At 43.7% G+C, this 17,211-nt stretch overlaps 1 protein-coding gene and 1 long non-coding RNA gene across 6 annotated transcripts in view; both read right to left on the bottom strand.

Moving 5' to 3' along the window:
* Positions 1-2,276: 2,276 nt before the first annotated feature.
* Positions 2,277-12,521, bottom strand: LOC141567229 (uncharacterized). Its single transcript, XR_016021303.1, has 2 exons — positions 6,093-12,521; positions 2,277-3,863 (listed from the first exon to the last, which is right to left on the bottom strand). It is a non-coding gene; the product is annotated as an uncharacterized LOC141567229 (long non-coding RNA).
* Positions 12,522-15,350: 2,829 nt separating this feature from the next.
* RAD18 (RAD18 E3 ubiquitin protein ligase) overlaps positions 15,351-17,211 on the bottom strand; it is a 104,327-nt gene continuing 102,466 nt past the window's right edge. For 4 of the 5 annotated variants that reach the window (XM_019748235.3, XM_019748237.3, XM_074313051.2 and 1 more), the window contains one exon: positions 15,382-15,625. In XM_019748235.3, the coding sequence (XP_019603794.1) occupies positions 15,523-15,625 (103 nt within the window). In that variant the 3' untranslated portion in view covers positions 15,382-15,522. Of the gene's footprint in view, positions 15,626-17,211 lie in introns of all 5 variants that reach the window. The other variant, XM_019748236.3, reaches the window with a different exon arrangement.

Raw genomic sequence — 17,211 nt, 5'->3', positions numbered from 1 at the left:
CACTGAAAAGTATGTTTAAAATGGGTGAATTGTACGTTAAGTGAATTGTATCTCAACAAAACTGGTGAAATAAACAAACAAAGTCGCTGTGGTCTCCAAGGGCTGGGATTCCCAGGGAGGGATTGGTCCTGGTGTTTGTATGAATCTCCATGGAAGCCATGGAGGAGCCCCAGTTGATGTTTTCTCCTTTCAAGTTCTCCATCCCTCCTGTTCCCTCCACAAGCCTCGTATGTCTTGATTTTAGGAACCCACCGCCTGAGCCCTCCCAGGCAAATGGCAGCTTCAGATCATCTTCACCAGGACCTCAAAGGAACTTGTGAAAAGGCTCTCAGGGAGCAGCAGCTGTTTCTCTCCACTCAACAACAAAGCAGGAATCTCAGAGGCTGGCCAAGGAAACAGCATGCATCTCCTTTCCCATGGGCCAGGCATCAGGGAGGTGAGCTGTGCTGGCTGCCAAGGTTACATGGAAGGCGCCTGCCCCGGTTACGTACAGTGGAGCATGTCTGGCCCAGCCTGACCTGCTAGCACCACCTTAGCTGAGCCCCACAGCCACAGTGAGGCTTCTTTAGGTTCAGGAGACTCTTCTCACCTTTGAGCTGTGCAGTCTCAAAGGCTGTATTTTCTGCCTCTGAAGCATCTGGAACTGGTTCCTTCCCTTCCCAGCTGACAGCTGCGTGGGAGGAAGCTTCTTGTCCCATATGGTGACTGATGGGGATACCCAGTGATTCCAGGGAGCTCTCTCGGCTGTAAGCCGGGCTGGACGCTAGCCGTCATTTCACGAGGGAAGGACACACAAGGAAACCAGCAATGCTGCTGCCAGAGCACCTGTGGTGGGTGCAGCTCGAGGGTCCCTCCACGGCCCTGACCACCTCCTTCACCCAGCACCTGGCCTCCTGGAGCAGCCCCACGGCGGCGAAGTGCCTGACTGGCTGAGTGCCCGGCAGTGCCAGACCAGGGAGGACACTGGATGACTGAACTGGAAGGAACACGGAAAGCTTCCCACTCACCCTTCCTGGACCACTGAGGAAGCTGAGGCCTCCACTGTCACTCAAGGTCTCCCTCAGAGACTCTGCTCCCACAAGGTGCTGCTACTCCTGCCTCCGAAGCGGGAACTTTTCCCCAGCCTGAGCTGAGTTAGCTTATGTCTTAGGGAACAAGTAGAGGAAAGAGCCCATTTCCAGGCTCAGGACAGTCATGCCACCAAGGTGGACGGAATATATCTAAAGGGGCTGCTTCCCTCTCCCTCGGACGCCTGTCAAGGGCCTGTGATCAGGGGTCCGCTGAGAGGAGTGGCCCCTTCCTGGGTCACCCGCTTCCTGCCGCAGCTCAGAACAAGGAGGGCAGGACAAGCAGACCAGGGAGCCGACAGCCTCCTCTCAGGGCTTCTGACTGTGCACAGGGGCTAGTGGGGACCCCCAAGGAGCTGTGTCACAAGGACCATGTGAGTTCTCTTCAAGCCAGATGACCGGGCTCCTGGGGTGAAGCTAACAGAGGGAAGATCCCCCAGTGGTGTGTCCTTACTGATCTTTGGTAGCTGCCTTCCTCTGTGTGCCAGGCACTGAAAACATTCTCCTTGATTTCAGGGGCTCACTTTTACTTAATGGGAGCTGAGACACTGGGATGTGTTCATGCCACACAAAGTGTACACAGAAAGAACACCGACTACACTCAGTGAGGGCCTGACTCGTCCCCATGATTCTAATCATATTGCTCTCCATATATTTGCTGAATGCTGCGCCAATTACCTGCCCACCTGCTTGTCTACCTACCAGAGTGAGTCTTGTGGGGAAGGGCTGGGCCTTATATATCCTCGTACCCCAGGTGCTGGGAAGGATGCAGCCCGAGGATCCCTAGATAAATGTGCTGAACTAAATGTAGAGCTGGGATCCAACTGCCTTCACTGCGCCCATGCCCAGTACGTTTCTGCTCTGCTGGAAACTCCTGGATGAACAGAGCTACAGGACCAGAGGGACAAAGTCCTGCAACAAGTCTAGGCTCGGTGTACCTAAGCCTCCTCCTGCCTCGCTCCTCACGTGTGCGGGCGGAGGGAGTCTGAAGGCCACGCTATTCCTGTGCCCTCACCTGTCCCTCAGGAACCCTCGAATCAGCATCTGCTTCTGGAAGAACCTGAACTGACACAGAAGGTGGCACAGGGGCTCTGAGAGGGGGAATTGTACTGGGTGTACTTACAGGGCAAAGCTGGGGAAGCAGGTCTTTCCAGGGAGCTCTAAACATCCCATTCCTGATTCTCTAAGGAGGCATGGATCAGGCCACTCGACTTTCTCATCAGTTTAATGTGGTTACAAAGCTGGAGGTCTGGACCGGATTGTAAAGTGAATCACATTATCCAAGGGGTTAAAGATGTGTTTTGGCTGGCAGATAAAATGCTAAGGACGAGTGCTGCCTAGTAGTTCATCCCCTTAGAAATACATGCCAGCTTCCAGGGGTGCCGAGTAGACAGCACGTACACTGAGGTGACACTGACATTGGTGGCGAAACAATCCTGACACCCCCAACTGGTACCAGGCTGAAACAGGCTCCCTCCTGCAGAACTGAAACAAAAGTATTGGATCGAAACAACTCAGAGGGTGAGAAGGAATCCCGTCCGCGATGCTGCTCCAACTGTTCCCCATCCTTTTCCAAAAGAGGTGCCCAAGGGGCCTGGGGAACAAAATCTGAGCCGGGGGACTGTGCAAAAGGGGCTGAAGGGAGTCAGGAGGGGCCGCCACCAGGAGAACGAGGCCAGTCTCAGGGCGTGAAGGAAGTGACCTGCGGGTCAGGTGGGGATGCGGACACGGCTGCCCACGTCCTCATCATAGCTCTTCGATGACAGGTGACATGCCTGAGGGAAGGAGACCAGTGACAGAACTACTCCCCATGACCATCAATCCCGCTGCTTAGACAGAAACTGAAAACTGAAGAGAATACACAAGTGATACCTACAGGAAACTGGGAACTTGAAAAAAAATGACAATGGAGCGTTAACCAGTGAGAACAATGCATTCCTACACATTTCCCAATTTGCCTTAGTTACCAGGCAACTTAAAACTAAATTCAGAGTTGAAATGCATTTAACCTCTGTTCCTTTGTTCCCTTCCATCAGTTCTGGCCTTAATGTTCAATTACCAGCTTGTGGTGCTCAACTTTGTAAGTACCAAGGTGAAGGTACAGGATTATGTTAAGAATGGCTACGTCTAGGCCTGTGACCTTACAATCCCATTCCTCAGGGCAGGAGGAATTGTTAGAAGGGGACGCCCAGCAAAAGACTCATCCATAATTCGCTTGGTAGTTGTGGGTCTTTGGGGGGGTGTTTGTCATATAGGAAAATTGTCCCTTCTTTTTTCGGTGTACAGTTCTGTTTGATTTAGTCAGTGTAGATCAGCGTGGGGCACACACAGCATAGCCCAGCCCCCCTGCACTGGGCTGGGCAGGGTCTGAGGAAGTTCTATGCTGACCCAAACATTCAAGGGAGTAGGTGCTGCTACAACAAAATTAAGCCTAAGAATACATTCATTCATCCAACAATATCGACTGCTGTTTTCATAGTAATTACCAAACTCCACTCTGGTGTTTACAAAGACAAACCAGATGAAGGAGTCACAGTCTCGGTGGGGCTCTGTAAGGAGTCCTCCACGGTCGTCAGTGCTGTGGGAGAGCTGGTACTCCAGAAGCAATGGCATCTGACAGTGACAGCCTGAGCCATCCAAAGGTTTCCAAGCACCTTCACATCTATTCCCTTCTGAGAGCCTTCGAGGCTGTAGCCTTGGAACTTCCTGTCCCGTATTTTTATTATGCAGATACATATTCATACCTTTTTTTCCCCTTATCTCTGATCCTAAGCTTCTGAGTCAAAGGGCTGGAGCCTATGAAGTAATCATTCAGAAAAAAAAGAAAATTAGAGGTTGAAAGCAATATTTAAACTCAAGGCATTAAAGTGGCACAAACTATCAAAATCTTTGACACAGTAAGTTCACTTTTAGGAACTTATCCCCCCCAACACACACACACAAAACTAATGCATACATGAGGTGTGACTGAAAAATACAGTGAATGTTTAAATAAAAAAAATTTATTATGGTAAAAATCCCACTCAAAATCCTCTCCCTTGCTTCGAACACACTTATCCCACCATTCTTGCCACTTTCTGAAGCAGTTCTGGAAGTCCTCTTCCGTGTCTTTACTTCATCCTCCATCATGACAATGCTCCATGTCACACATTGCTTCTGGTATATGACAATTTGTCAAATAAAAACATTACAGTGTGTCTCATCCACCTTATTCACTGGATCTGGCACCGTGGACTTCCGGCTCTTCCCCAAAGTCAAAATGACCACAAAAGGAAAATGTTTTGAACCAATTTAGGACATCCATGCATCCATGCACAACTAAAGATACTCATGAAAGAAGACTTCCAGAATTGCTTCTGAAAGTGGCAAGAATGATGGGATAAGTGTGTTTGAAGCAAGGGGGAGTATTTTGAGGGAGATTAATGGCAATGTGTCTTTACTGTAATAAATGCTTTTTAATATTCACCGTATTTTTTAATCACACCTAATGTGATTATCATATATGATTGTTTTAGCCACATTTATAACACAAAAATATTGGAAATCTAAACACCTCTTAATAGGGAGCTGGGTCATTATGGTACAGTCACACATGCAATCCTATGCAGCTTTAAAAAAGAAAATTTCATTAAATGCTATATAAAAGATATAACTTTAAAAGAAAAAAGCAAGGTACAGAACAGTGTATACGGTATGCTACTATTTCTGTAAAAAAGGGGGACTGCATAGTTGCATGTGCATAAAACATCTCTAGAAAAATCCACTAGGAGGGATTGGTTGCCTCCAGAGAGGAAACTCAATAGCTGGAAAATGGTGCTATCAGGGAGACGTCTTAATGTATCATCTTTTGTACCTTATGACTAATGAACCATGATAAAAATAAATATCTTTATTATTTATTGCTTATTTTTATTATGTATTGCATAAAAATAATTTCCATTTTAAATAAATTAATTAAAGGCATTATGATGACATTGCTACTCTTCCTACAAAAGGGCCAGCACTATTCCATGTCCAACTGGAGACTTGATAAAATAATCTGATAACTATAATACTCATCTGGACTTTTCTCTGGAAAATAGAAAGGCAGGATTTGTGTGCCCATTTTACAAAAACATAAATGAAAAGGTTAGCGGACTCACTCAAGGTCCCACAGTAAACTATTAACAGTTTTAACAGTGTATTGGTAGCCACCCTTCATGTGTGCAGAAGGAATGTCAGCGTTTACTCTTTGTATTTCAACTGTGTGACATTGAGAGAAGCTCTCTCTCTGAACTGAGTATCCTACCTGTAAAATAAGGAGGCTGAACTAGGAGGGTTGATTTCAAGCTCCAAAATTCTGACATCTTGGACTTAACAAGAACCCTAAAACAATGTCTCAGGCCTCTTTTTTCCCATGATCACAACTACACTAAGGCTCCAGACAACCCTTCATCTGTCTCCTTATGAGAACAAATCCATATGCTCCTGAGAGTGGAGCTCGGTCTCCAGAACAAAAACCTCTGCTCTGGGCCGGCCCGGTGGCTCATGCAGTTGGAGCTCCGTGCTCCTAACTCCGAAGGCTGCCGGTTCAATTCCCACATGGGCCAGTGGGCTCTCAACCACAAGGTTGCTGGTTCAACTCCTCGAGTCCTGCAAGGGATGGTGGGCAGCTCCCCCTGCAACTAAGATTGAACACGGCACCTTGAGCTGAGCTGTCACTGAGCTCCTGGAGGGCTCAGTTGGTTGGAGCGCGTCCTCTCAACCACAAGGTTGCCGGTTCGACTCCCGCAAGGGATGGTGGGCTGCGCCCCCTGCAACTAGCAACGGCAACTGGATCTGGAGCTGAGCTGCGCCCTCCACAACTAAGACTGAAAGGACAACAACTTGAAGCTGAACAGCACCCTCCACAACTAAGGTTGAAAGGACAACTTGACTTGGAAAAAAGTCCTGGAAGTACACACTGTTCCCCAATAAAGTCCTGTTCCCCTTCCCCAATTAAAAAAAAAAAATTACTTAAAAAACAACAACAAAAAAACAATAAACCTTTGCTCTTCTTTTGTCCCAAAACCTCCATAAAGAGATGGCAGTGCTGGACATTTCAATGTGACAACAGGGACTCCATGATCATCTGTTAAACAAAAAGGAAAGCTAACCACAAAATCCTTGAAGGCACCCGGGAAGACGGAGTAATACCATTTAGCTTTAGGAGTTTCTTACCCATCTTAAATGAAGATCTGAACACAAAGGTTCAAAGCACAATTAAGTTAGGTCCAAAGAAATAAGACTCTAAGTAAGCATTACATAAAGATAGAAAACAGTTTCCATAGCTGAAGTCCTCATTGATGTTCCTTGCAACGTGTTTTAATTGGGAGAGGGTGTCCATGCTATAGAAGGAGCAAACTTCATCAAGTCAGAAAAGTATTTAGTGTTGTACTCGAATACGCTTATAATAGAGATTACCACACACCTAAACGATACACGTAATTGTTATGAAGAGTCATGATGATTTGGTGAGCAGTGTGGTTTACTTAAATGATATAATTGGTGTTATTTTCATTCAACTGAATCTAACATTTCTGAGACAGCTGAAGAGCAGGAAGAAGCCAAGACGGAAACTGAGGAAAGAAATGAGTCCAGTGGGCCCCTGACCCAATTAACCAGATCTCTCTGCTTCTCCAGCAAGGACTCATTGAACATTTCTGCAGTGTTCCCCACCTGCTGGGCTCAATGCTGCTCACACACTGGGGGTTGGAAGGTGAGCACCACACACAGTCCCTGCCCTCGGGGAACTTAGATTCCAGTAGGGAAGACAGGCTGTCAACAAATCGCTTCTTTGAGAGGTTCCACATAGCTACTATGTACCAGACACTCTTCTAGGCACGGCAGACACAGCAGTAAACGTGAGAGCCCCTCCTCCCACAGAGCTTACCTTCTGGTAGGGGAAGACCAACGACACACAAGCAAGCAAATAACTCTGGACAGTGTATATTATAAAGAAAAGAAAGTTAAGTCTAGGACGGAGAATGACCTGAAGGAGGGAGGAAGTATTTTAGAAAGAGGTCCTGGGAGGCATGGATGAGGTGACAGCTCTCTGTAGTTCTGTGACAGACGAGAAGCAGACAGCCATGTGAAGATCCAGAGGATAATTTCCCACAGAGAAAACAGAGAAAAGCGCCGGGAGCAGGAACAAGCCTAGTGTGTTGGAGCAACTGTTAAGGTCTGTGTGGCTATAGTCCAGCAAACAGCAGGAGAATGTCCAGTGACCAGACCATCTTGGGCAGTGTAAGTGATGGGAAGAAATTGAGGCTTATTTTAAGGATACTGGACAGTCATTAGAGGATTTGAATATCTGGTCTACATTTTTATAAGACAGCTTCTGTGGGGAGAATCAACGATAGTGGGTAAGTGGGGATAGAGAGAACTAGTTAGGAGGCTAGAGCAGTAGCCTCATTGGACACGATGGTGGCTTAGCCGAACGTGGCAGCAGTGGTGGGGTGCGGGGTGCAGAGACAAAGGATACCCTTTGAAGGTGGAGCCAATAAAACTTGGTGATGGGAAGGATGTGGTGGGTAAAGACAAGAGATCAAAGATGAGTTCTACAACTCAACAAGAAAATCACAAATAACCCAATTAAAAAATGAGTAAAGAACTTGAACTGACAGTTTTCCAAAGATATGTGTCCAACAAGCATATTAAAAGATGTTCAATATCATTAATTATTAGAGACATGCCCGTCAAAACCACAGTGCGGTATCACCTCACACCCATCAGGATAGGCATTATCAAAAACAAAACAAAACAAACAAACAAAAACAGAAAAATAAGTGTAGAAATTGGAACGCCAGTGCACTGTTGGTGGGAATGTAACATGGTGTAGGCACCATGTAAAACAGTAGGGAGTTTCTCAAAAAATTAAAAATAGAACTACCATTTGATTCAGCAATCCCACTTCTGGGTGTATATACAAAAGAACTGAAAGCAAGATCTTGAAGAGATATTAGCCTACCTGTACTTAATGCACTATTCACAATAGCCACGAGGCGGAAGAAACCCAAATGTCCATCAATGGATGAATGGAGAAAGACAATGTGGTATCTCGTACAGTGGAATATTATTCAGCTTTAAAAAAGAAGGAAATCCCATCTCATACTACTTCGTGGAGGAATCTTGAGGACATTGTTAGGTGAAATAAGCCAGTAGGAAAAAGAAAAATACTACATGATTCCATTTATATGAGGTATCTAAAGTAGTCAAACTTGTAGAAACCAAGATGAATTCTAAATATAACAAGATACTAAAATGCTTTGATTGAGGAATGACAATAAATATCAGATGCCAAAGAGAATTGTGAAACAAATCATATAGAACTTGCAACAATTACTTCGCTAAAAACTGGTTGCACAATGAACCCTTCAACCACCAAGAAGGTGTAAAAAGGGGTCTTTGGTGGGGGGAAGGGGTACATCCTTTATCATCATGTCCTAACACAGTATTAGTGAATATCCATCTAATGACACTGTCTTCCCTTTACCAAGTAGGGATACTGATGAAAACGAGGCAGGGCTTTGGGCAAATGAAGCGCAGCATTTGGTGTTGTATTCCTGAAGGGAAAGGGCCACGTCAGGCGGCTGCAGAGGCAAGAGTAGGAAAACATGGTAGAACACAGCCGACTTCTGCACAGCTAGCCTTTAGTTCTCTCCAGGAACAACCATCCTCCCCTCACCCCAACTGAAACAGGAGTAAGCTGCTTCTGTCCAGGGTGTTCTCCCTACTACTTTCTGTTAACACAAACAGTATTCCTTAACAGCAGTCCAAACCCCATTTCTCCTCACAAGTTTTCACTAGTTCAGTGAAATGAAAAAAAAAAAAAAAAAAAAAGCACAACTAATTTGTTATAATCATTGCTCCACTTAATTTGCTTTGCCTGAAATTCCTTACCTTTTTAGTTTCTGTGTGATTATGTTTCTTATAAATTGCATAAAGCTAGATTGCTCATTTTCTGAAAATCTGAAACACTCACAAATTCTGAGGACGTATTCTTGTCAATTTCCTTATCAACAAAATATAAGGTTGCTACAATGACTAAGTAAGTTAATACTGACAAAGCCCTCAGAACAGTGTCTGGCATGTACTACACACTTAATAAACCGCTATTATTAAGGAGTGTAATATGTATATTAAACTCACCTCTTAATTTTATGGATGGATGGATGGATGGATGGATGGATGGATGGATGGATGGATGGATGGAGAGAGGGAGGAAGGAGGGAAGAGAAAGAGGCGGGCGGGGGTGGGAAGAGAGAGAGAGGGAGATGGAGAGGGAGAGGGAAAGGGGGAGAGGTGGAGAGAGAGAGAGGAGAGAAGAGAGAGAGAGAGTTCTAGTTCATTCTTACTCAAGAATATCCTTTAGCAAATACTGTTTGCCTATCAAAATGTAACAGAGTGAAGCTGGGCCTCTCGATCTAATATCGTGTATAAGGGACAACAGCATATTGAAACACAGTATCCCAAAATTCATCACTACTACATTCTTCTGCTTTACAAAGAAAAGAAAAAAACCTGTCCTGAACAGGGTATGCCTTTTAGAAACATTTATTCATAATTTTCCATTTTTAGATAGAAATCACCAATGATCCAAACTAAGTGATCTTGAAATAGATCTGGGCAAAAATGTGTCACAATAAAGCCCATATTTCTGAAAAACTGACAAGCTGTGTAGATTTCAGCATTAAGTTATACTATCACAGGTTCTATCTTAGCCCCACCTCCTCCCTCAAGCTTTTAACCTGTTTAGATAACTCAACACCATGTATTGAACATATGAAAGAAATTGCTCGATGTGGATGTCGTGTTTCCAGAAATCAATGCTGCCAAATAATGTTTCCAGCAGATATTCTTCAGAATTTGGTTAAATTAAATAATATTAAACAGCTCCCTCCATTCAATAGTGAACTTGAGGTTACCATGTTTCCCCGAAAATAAGACCTAGCTGGACCATTAGCACCAATGCTGATGTCTTTTGGAGCAAAACTTAATGTAAGACCTGGTATTATATTATATAAACCTGATCTTATAGTAAAACAAGACCAGGTCTTACATTAATGTTTGCTCCAAAAGACACATCAGACCTGATGCTCCGGCCTGGTCTTATTTTCAGGGAAACATGGTAGTTACCTTGAAGTACATTATGCAGTTCAGATGCAGATGTGCACTTGGAAAAGACATGGAAAAGTCACAGCTGCTCAAAATTGGATGTTCCACAAAAGAAATTATAAAATTCTTTTAAGATTGTGATGCACTTCTTATGTGATCCAAACGGAAGTAGACAACACCATGTGGAGTGTCAATTACGCTCTCCTGTAGTTCTAAAGCTATATAATATGGGGACCACTAACAAAACAAAACAAAACAAAAACGCTGCCTGCTGGTACCACTGAGCCCACCTGGCGCCGTACTCAAGTAAAGACATTCATAAAAGAATGTCAATCTTGCCATCTATTCACCTGGCACCCAGAGCAGCTGGACCCTTCTCTGGCCTGCACTAGAATAACAGCTCTAGAACCTTGCCAGAAAATGTATCCAGCCTGGGTATGAAATATTATAAAGCATTCTCCAGCCATTCCTTTCAGAGATCCTAAATACAACCAAATTAGAACACCCAAAGTACTTTCAGCTTTTGTTTGCTTATAAGCCTACAGAATTGTCTTTTCTCAGTCCCTTCAATTATTTTGGACAGCCAGCTTTGATAGTTAACAGAAGTAGGAAACATATGAAAACTTTTGCACTTGAGGGTACTAAATTCCCACTAAAGAGCTGCAATGTATTTCTTAATGACCATTATTTAAAAACCCACAGAACAAATTTCCTTTGGAGTTTAATTATCCTGGTGTCCTCCATTCTGAAAACAACTTGCCCATATATTTTTTTAAGAGCTACTGTTCCAACAATTTCATTTCTGTGAATCTAACCTAAGGAAGTAATTCTATTATTTAAAACTGGAAAAAAGCTAGAAGTAACTTGAATGTCCAAGAACAAGAGAATTTATGCAAATGTGGCACATGACCCAAATGGGTTCATGATGTAATCATTCTAGTATTGATAATGTACAGTGAAAGTGTTTTGTGACAGAATGATGACAGCATTGTGTGTCTTTAGTGTAGAGTTGTTTCTGGCTAAGTCATGTGAAACTGATTTGTCCAGCTTGTCTGATACAGTTGTAGTTAGTGGACACATAGGCACCTATTTAGATGAGTTGACTTCCATGAGTATTTTAACAGTTTGTATTTTGGACCAAAGGAGTCAGACGATACATGCACAGGTTTCTGGGAGTGGGGAACACAGAGGAGGAGGAGGGAATACGGTAATTAATATTACAACCTTGGACTGATTTTCAAATTCTCTATAGAGAGCTTATGGGCAAAAACGAAACCCCTTTATTGCATGCTTTCATAGGGCCATGCACCTCTGCTTCGTCCCACTTATCACAACTGTAAGTTGTGTAATTATTTGATTAATGCTCGTCTCTCCTTTTTTACAAGTTTTATTAGGGCAAGGCTTCTCTATGTTTTGCACACTACCTGACATATAGTCATGATAGTTGAGGGAAGGCAGGAAAGAGGGGAGAGAGGAAATAGAAGGTAAGGAGGAAAGGGAGAGAAAAGAGGGGAAAGGAAAGGAGAAAGGGAGAAGTGGGACACAGTGGGTCCAGATGACACTGCACACTATCAAGCTGGGAAAGCACTGTTTCTACTTGGAACACTGCAAGGCCAAGAATCAGCGAGACCAACAGGAAGGCGGGGATGCCTTGGCACCTGGCAGGTGTGTACCTCGGGGAGACAGCATCCCAGGAGACAGCATCCCAGGCAAGGCAGGGTTCTCCAGTGGGATCAGCAGGATGCGTGTGACAGAGTACCAGCAAGGGTGGCAGCAGCCCAGCAGGAGTGTCAGGAGAGCAGCAACATATTCAGGTCTACACTTGGTTCATGTATTCTCAATAGTCTGAGACCGGGGATACCAGGACACATCCGGAAGGAGAGGGGGAAATGCCCCCATAAGGCCTAAGTGTAGGTGGGAATACGAAGTCGGTAACATGGAGGTGTCAACCCCAGGGTGACCTATTGGTAGCCTCAGATGGTTATTGCTAAGGACATCTGAAACACCCTAAGACTAAAACCAAAGAAAGGTTATCAAAACGGTAATGAATGTAATGGCTGAGATGATTTTCCTCCTCTAATGTTCATAATTAATCACTTCTATAATAAAAAACGTAACAGGAAAAAAATGTGCATCATTTAAAGAATTGCTATTTTCTTTTATCAGATGTTAAGAGTTTTATAATCTACCGTTTCTGCCTTTTCCCCAGTTCTAGGAAAACTCAAGAGTCAAATTTTGTGTTCACCACAGCAACTATCAGTGTAGTGGTCTAGACAGTTGTTTTCTTCTCATTCTACAGGGTTAAGGGCCACAAGGGGAAAAAATTGTCCACAAAGCCTTCTCTCTCTCTCTCTCTCTCTCTCTCTCTCTCTCTCCCTCTCCCTCTCTACCTGTTGACATGAATCTTTACCATAAGAATTAGTTTTTAAACATATACCACCCTCCCTATAGTATCCATATTGTCTTATGTGAATTACTTTTTCAACTAGATCAGTGAGACTCAATGAAAGGTAGAGAGCAGGGGTGTCCAAACTTTTTTCAACGTTTTTCACCAAGGGCCATATGCGGTAAAATACACAAACAGCCGGGCCACTCACTCGAGGTGAAGTACGTATTGCCTCACCTGGTTTATTTAAGTAAACTAAATATATTTTTGGAATTTGCTGCGGGCCAATTAACAATGGATTGTGGGCCGCAGTTGGCCCACGGGCCGCAGTTTGGACACCCCTGGTATAGAGAGAATGGATTAGAAGATGAAAGATAGGCTGACATATTACAATCACCTGGAAATGACCTTTCTAAATTATACATAGCAACTCACCTGTGCCCTCAGAAACCATAAGCATCACGGCCATTGTGAGGTGACATACCCATGGTAGCTGTGATACTTGGAGAAGACTTAGGAGGTAAAAAGAATAACCAGTGATAAGGATCAAAATTTCATTAAAAGGTAAAGCTTGGACTCAGCTTATTGGTTTCGATTCTGGATCTAATACTTTCCCTAAATTCCTTATTTGCAAATGAATATAAAAAGATCTTTAACATATATTAAATATATGCTAAGTGCTAACAAATACGGCTCAATAAATGCCCTTGAGGCCTTATTTTTCAAGTAGACTTGGGAATTCCTTTACATTGGGGGTTTCTCGATCTCAGCACCAATGACATTTTGAACTGGATAATTCCTTACTGTGGGGTGTTGTGGGTCCCATCAATGCCATTCATATTTTCAAGTCCTAACCCCCCAGTACCTTACATGTGAATGTATTTGGCAAGACGGTCTTTAAAATGGTAACTCGCATAAAATGAGGCCATTAGAATGAGCCCTCGTCCAATATAACTGGTGTCCGTATCAGAGATTAGGACACAGACACGTGAAAGCAAAGGAAAGACCATGTGAGGATACAGTGACAGGTGGCCATCTGGAAGCCAGGAAGAGAGCTCTTAGAAGAAACCAACCCTACTGACAACTTGATCTTGGACTGCTACCCTCCAGAACTGTGTGGAAAAAAAATGCGTCTTGTTTCAGCCCCCAGTCCGCGGCACTGTTACGGCAGCCTCAGCAAACACTCCACGGGGGCTGACCCCTGTGCTGTAGCTGTTCAGCACATCCCTGGCCCTCTACCCAGTGATACCAGTGGCAATCCACCAACCCGAGTTTTGACAGCCAAAATGTCTCTCCACAGTGTCAAATGTCCCCTGAGGGGCAAACTCTCCCCCCATTGTTTCAAATGGCCTCTGGTCACCTCTGCTTTTCCCACACTCTGCATGGTGACTGCTACCTAAGTAAGTAGAAAATCAAACTATTTATTAAACGAATGCACTTGCCTGGCTTCCTGTCTTGGGTCTCACAGCTCCCTTGCAAACTCCTTTTGCTGCAATTAAAGTAGTAATTACTTCCTGGTGAATTTATAGTAGACTGTGTACTTTACAATGAAACAAGCACTTTTCATTTTAGCATTATTTCTGGCAACTCAGAGATATAAATATCAGATCAATGATAAACTCTATGTTATTTGGCACTGCTTACTCACCATACATCAGATCCTTTGATAGACTCAGTGAGTGGTGCTGCTTTTCATTTCCGAAAGGTGCCACTTGTGGTCTTAGATGAAACGACTATGACAAATTCTTATAGAACCATTTGAAGCTCAGGGAACTTATAAAGAAAATAAATGGCCATTAACGCTTAACTCTAAGTCATAACGAGACTCCACAAGTTATCCAGAAACCCGAGAGCATACCAAACGACTAGAGACATTCTCTGGAAAGCGGACTTCACCAAATCCTGGCACACTCAGAACACGTGGTTTTACCATTGCTGCATCTGCTATCACGTTATTAGAAAGCAGATGTGTTTGGGTTGGGAGGTGGCAGGAAGGTGAACACTGACTCTGAAATGCCAAAGAGAGGCATTAGGAACTCTGAAAGGAACCGGACTGCTGGACATTTTGCACAGAGGTCATTTCTGATCAACACCTTCCAACAATTTGTAGCTTATACTCAACTAGTCACGAGACACCTTTTCAAGGACATGATTTTAAAGAGATATAGAGTCTATTCATTTACAAAATCCATTTATTACATTCTTTTTAAGAGCTGGGAATCAAAGTGCTAAAAATTCGATTTACCCAAGTGAAAAGAAAGACGAACAGTCATCATTTTTATGTGCCATTTCCAAAGACTACGCTCAATATTTTAAAGTTACTGTTTGTGACTTTAAATTAAAATACTAACACCCTACTCCAGTAATGTTTAAGACACAGGTCTACCAAACAACTACCTTAAACTTGGGTAACAACTAGCTCCTAACTGCTGTACCAGGCACGCTGTCATCCAGGAATCAGGGGCTTACACACTCCGAGGGTGGAGTTAGGACATCCTGCCTTTCCAGAAACAAAGAGTCCTTCACTCCTCAATTGCTCCTTGTGGTAGAAAGGTTGAAGAGTCCTTTTCTGAAGTTGATTTCTCCATGGAAGAGGAGAGTGGCTTAAGGACATTCTGAAATCTAGAAACAAAACCAAACAAAACATCTTTGCCAAAAAGTCTGTGTACTCTGCAAAGATGCTGAACATGCAAAGTCAGCATTTTTAGAGAGAACTGTTTTAGAGGCAGGAGGTAAGTGAACAAGTGAGGATGTTTTGTAACTTTTTTTTTTTTTTTTCCGGAAAGTTAAAAAAGAATGAAAATCAGTTAAAAATAATATTTAGAATTTAAAATCTAAAATCTTGAATTGCGCATTTAGGAATATGAAATCTATATGGCAACAAAGTCCCATATATTCTGATCACTGCATTGGAAAAGTCAGCCAAAGCCCACACTAATTCCTATTCCGTTTATTTGTCGGCTCGTTCTCAGCACTTTCAGTTGATCTTGGGCGACGATTCTGTCCTGGACTTATTTCTGTGTCTTGAGGATCGTTTCTGGAAAGAATAAGAAGAGGAAATGGCATCTTAGAAAATAATGGTCATTATTATTCTACAGCAGTTTCTAGTTTGCAAGTGTTTCTACAAGTGCTTTCACAGGCATTATTTCATTTAAACCTCCAAATAGCTCTCTAGTCCACTGACAAATCTATTATAATAATTATGATTACTATTATTATTATTCCCACTTTACAACTGAGAAAACAGTGACTCAGCAAACGTCACAGACATAAGTGATAGAGCCAGGAATTGAACTCCTTTCTTCAGAATCAAAATCTAGTAGGTTTATGCTTCTGCTACACAGAAAGCTGCAAAAAAAGGGGGACAGGGGGTGGCGGTGCTTCCATCGCAACAAGACAAAGCCAGATAGTCTAACGAAATTGTTAAGCTGACTTGCCCCTGTCAGAGCTGAGGAGGTAAGGCAATCAAAAAAACAAAATTCCAAAGAAAGATAAGCCCCTCCAAAGAGACGGGCCATGCGAATTCTCTCACTGTTGGCAGAGCACTGGAGAAAGAGGTGCTCTCAACTACCATTTTAAAGAATTTGGAACTATGGGCTAGTATTGCAGCCACTAACACAGGAAAGTTCATACATACTTGCAAGCTTTTTTCTAGGAGCCTCTGTCGAGTGCTCATGAGAAAAATGGGGAGCAGGGCAGGAGACTGGTGGAAAGCAGCTGATTGGGGGCAACGGGTCAGGTACAAAGCCCTGCCTCTTCCCTGGACCTTTCTCTCCTACGAAGCAAAAGCTTTACGTTGCTGAGGGAAGAGCAGGACACTCACTGGCCCATGGGGCTCAGGCAAAGATCCAGTGCCTCTGGAGAGGAGCAGAGGTCAAATCTGTCTGCCTGAAGGAGAAGGACAGGCAATCATTTGCAAGAACACAGTCAAAGAGTCCTTGCTGCTGGGGAAATGTTCAAAACAAAAACCTGTACCTCTGGAGGAGGGGCAGAAAACCCTCTTGGGCTGATGACCTCGCACCAGACGGAGTAGAGGTTACGGGGTGAATAGAGGTTAGGTGGTGAGTAGAAGTTAGGTGGTGAGTAGAGGTTACGTGGTGAGTAGAGGTTAGGTAGCAGCAGTCTGTCTCCATGGGTGGAAGGGAGAGTGCTGAGAAAGCCTCATCCCTGAGACCCAGGCACTGGGCCTGCCTAAAACTGAGGCTGGGCCAAGATAGCAGAAAACCTCCAGCTGGCCTCCACCAGGAGCCCAGCACCAGGGAACAAGCAGGAGCAGTGCACGACTGAGGGAGGTATAGACGTGGAGAAGACACGCTACCTAGAAAATATTAGAAAAGTAGAAAGGATAATAAATGTAAGGACCTGTACTTGGGTCCAGAAATGATTCTCCAGATTCAAGATGGGAAGCCATAGCTGAATGGCAGCAAAGGGATACTAGACACAAAGTGAGACATGGTCAATAAGCAAACAGATTAAACTTAGGATTTTGTGAAGTCAAATAAGCAATACAAAAACAATCAGAGCAATAATGCTGGACGAGTTCTGCACGATAACATTTATTAGATATAGCTCCTGGCACAAGACCTTACAAGGCACAGACAGGCAGACTAGAGCCCATAGAAC

This window comes from Rhinolophus sinicus, chromosome 5 (assembly GCF_057876585.1).
Source record: "Rhinolophus sinicus isolate RSI-liver-muscle chromosome 5, RSI-T2T, whole genome shotgun sequence".
NCBI classification, from domain to species: domain Eukaryota; kingdom Metazoa; phylum Chordata; class Mammalia; order Chiroptera; family Rhinolophidae; genus Rhinolophus; species Rhinolophus sinicus.
The sequence above is the reverse complement of the archived record's forward strand: the minus strand, read 5'-3'. Positions and strand labels throughout refer to the sequence as shown.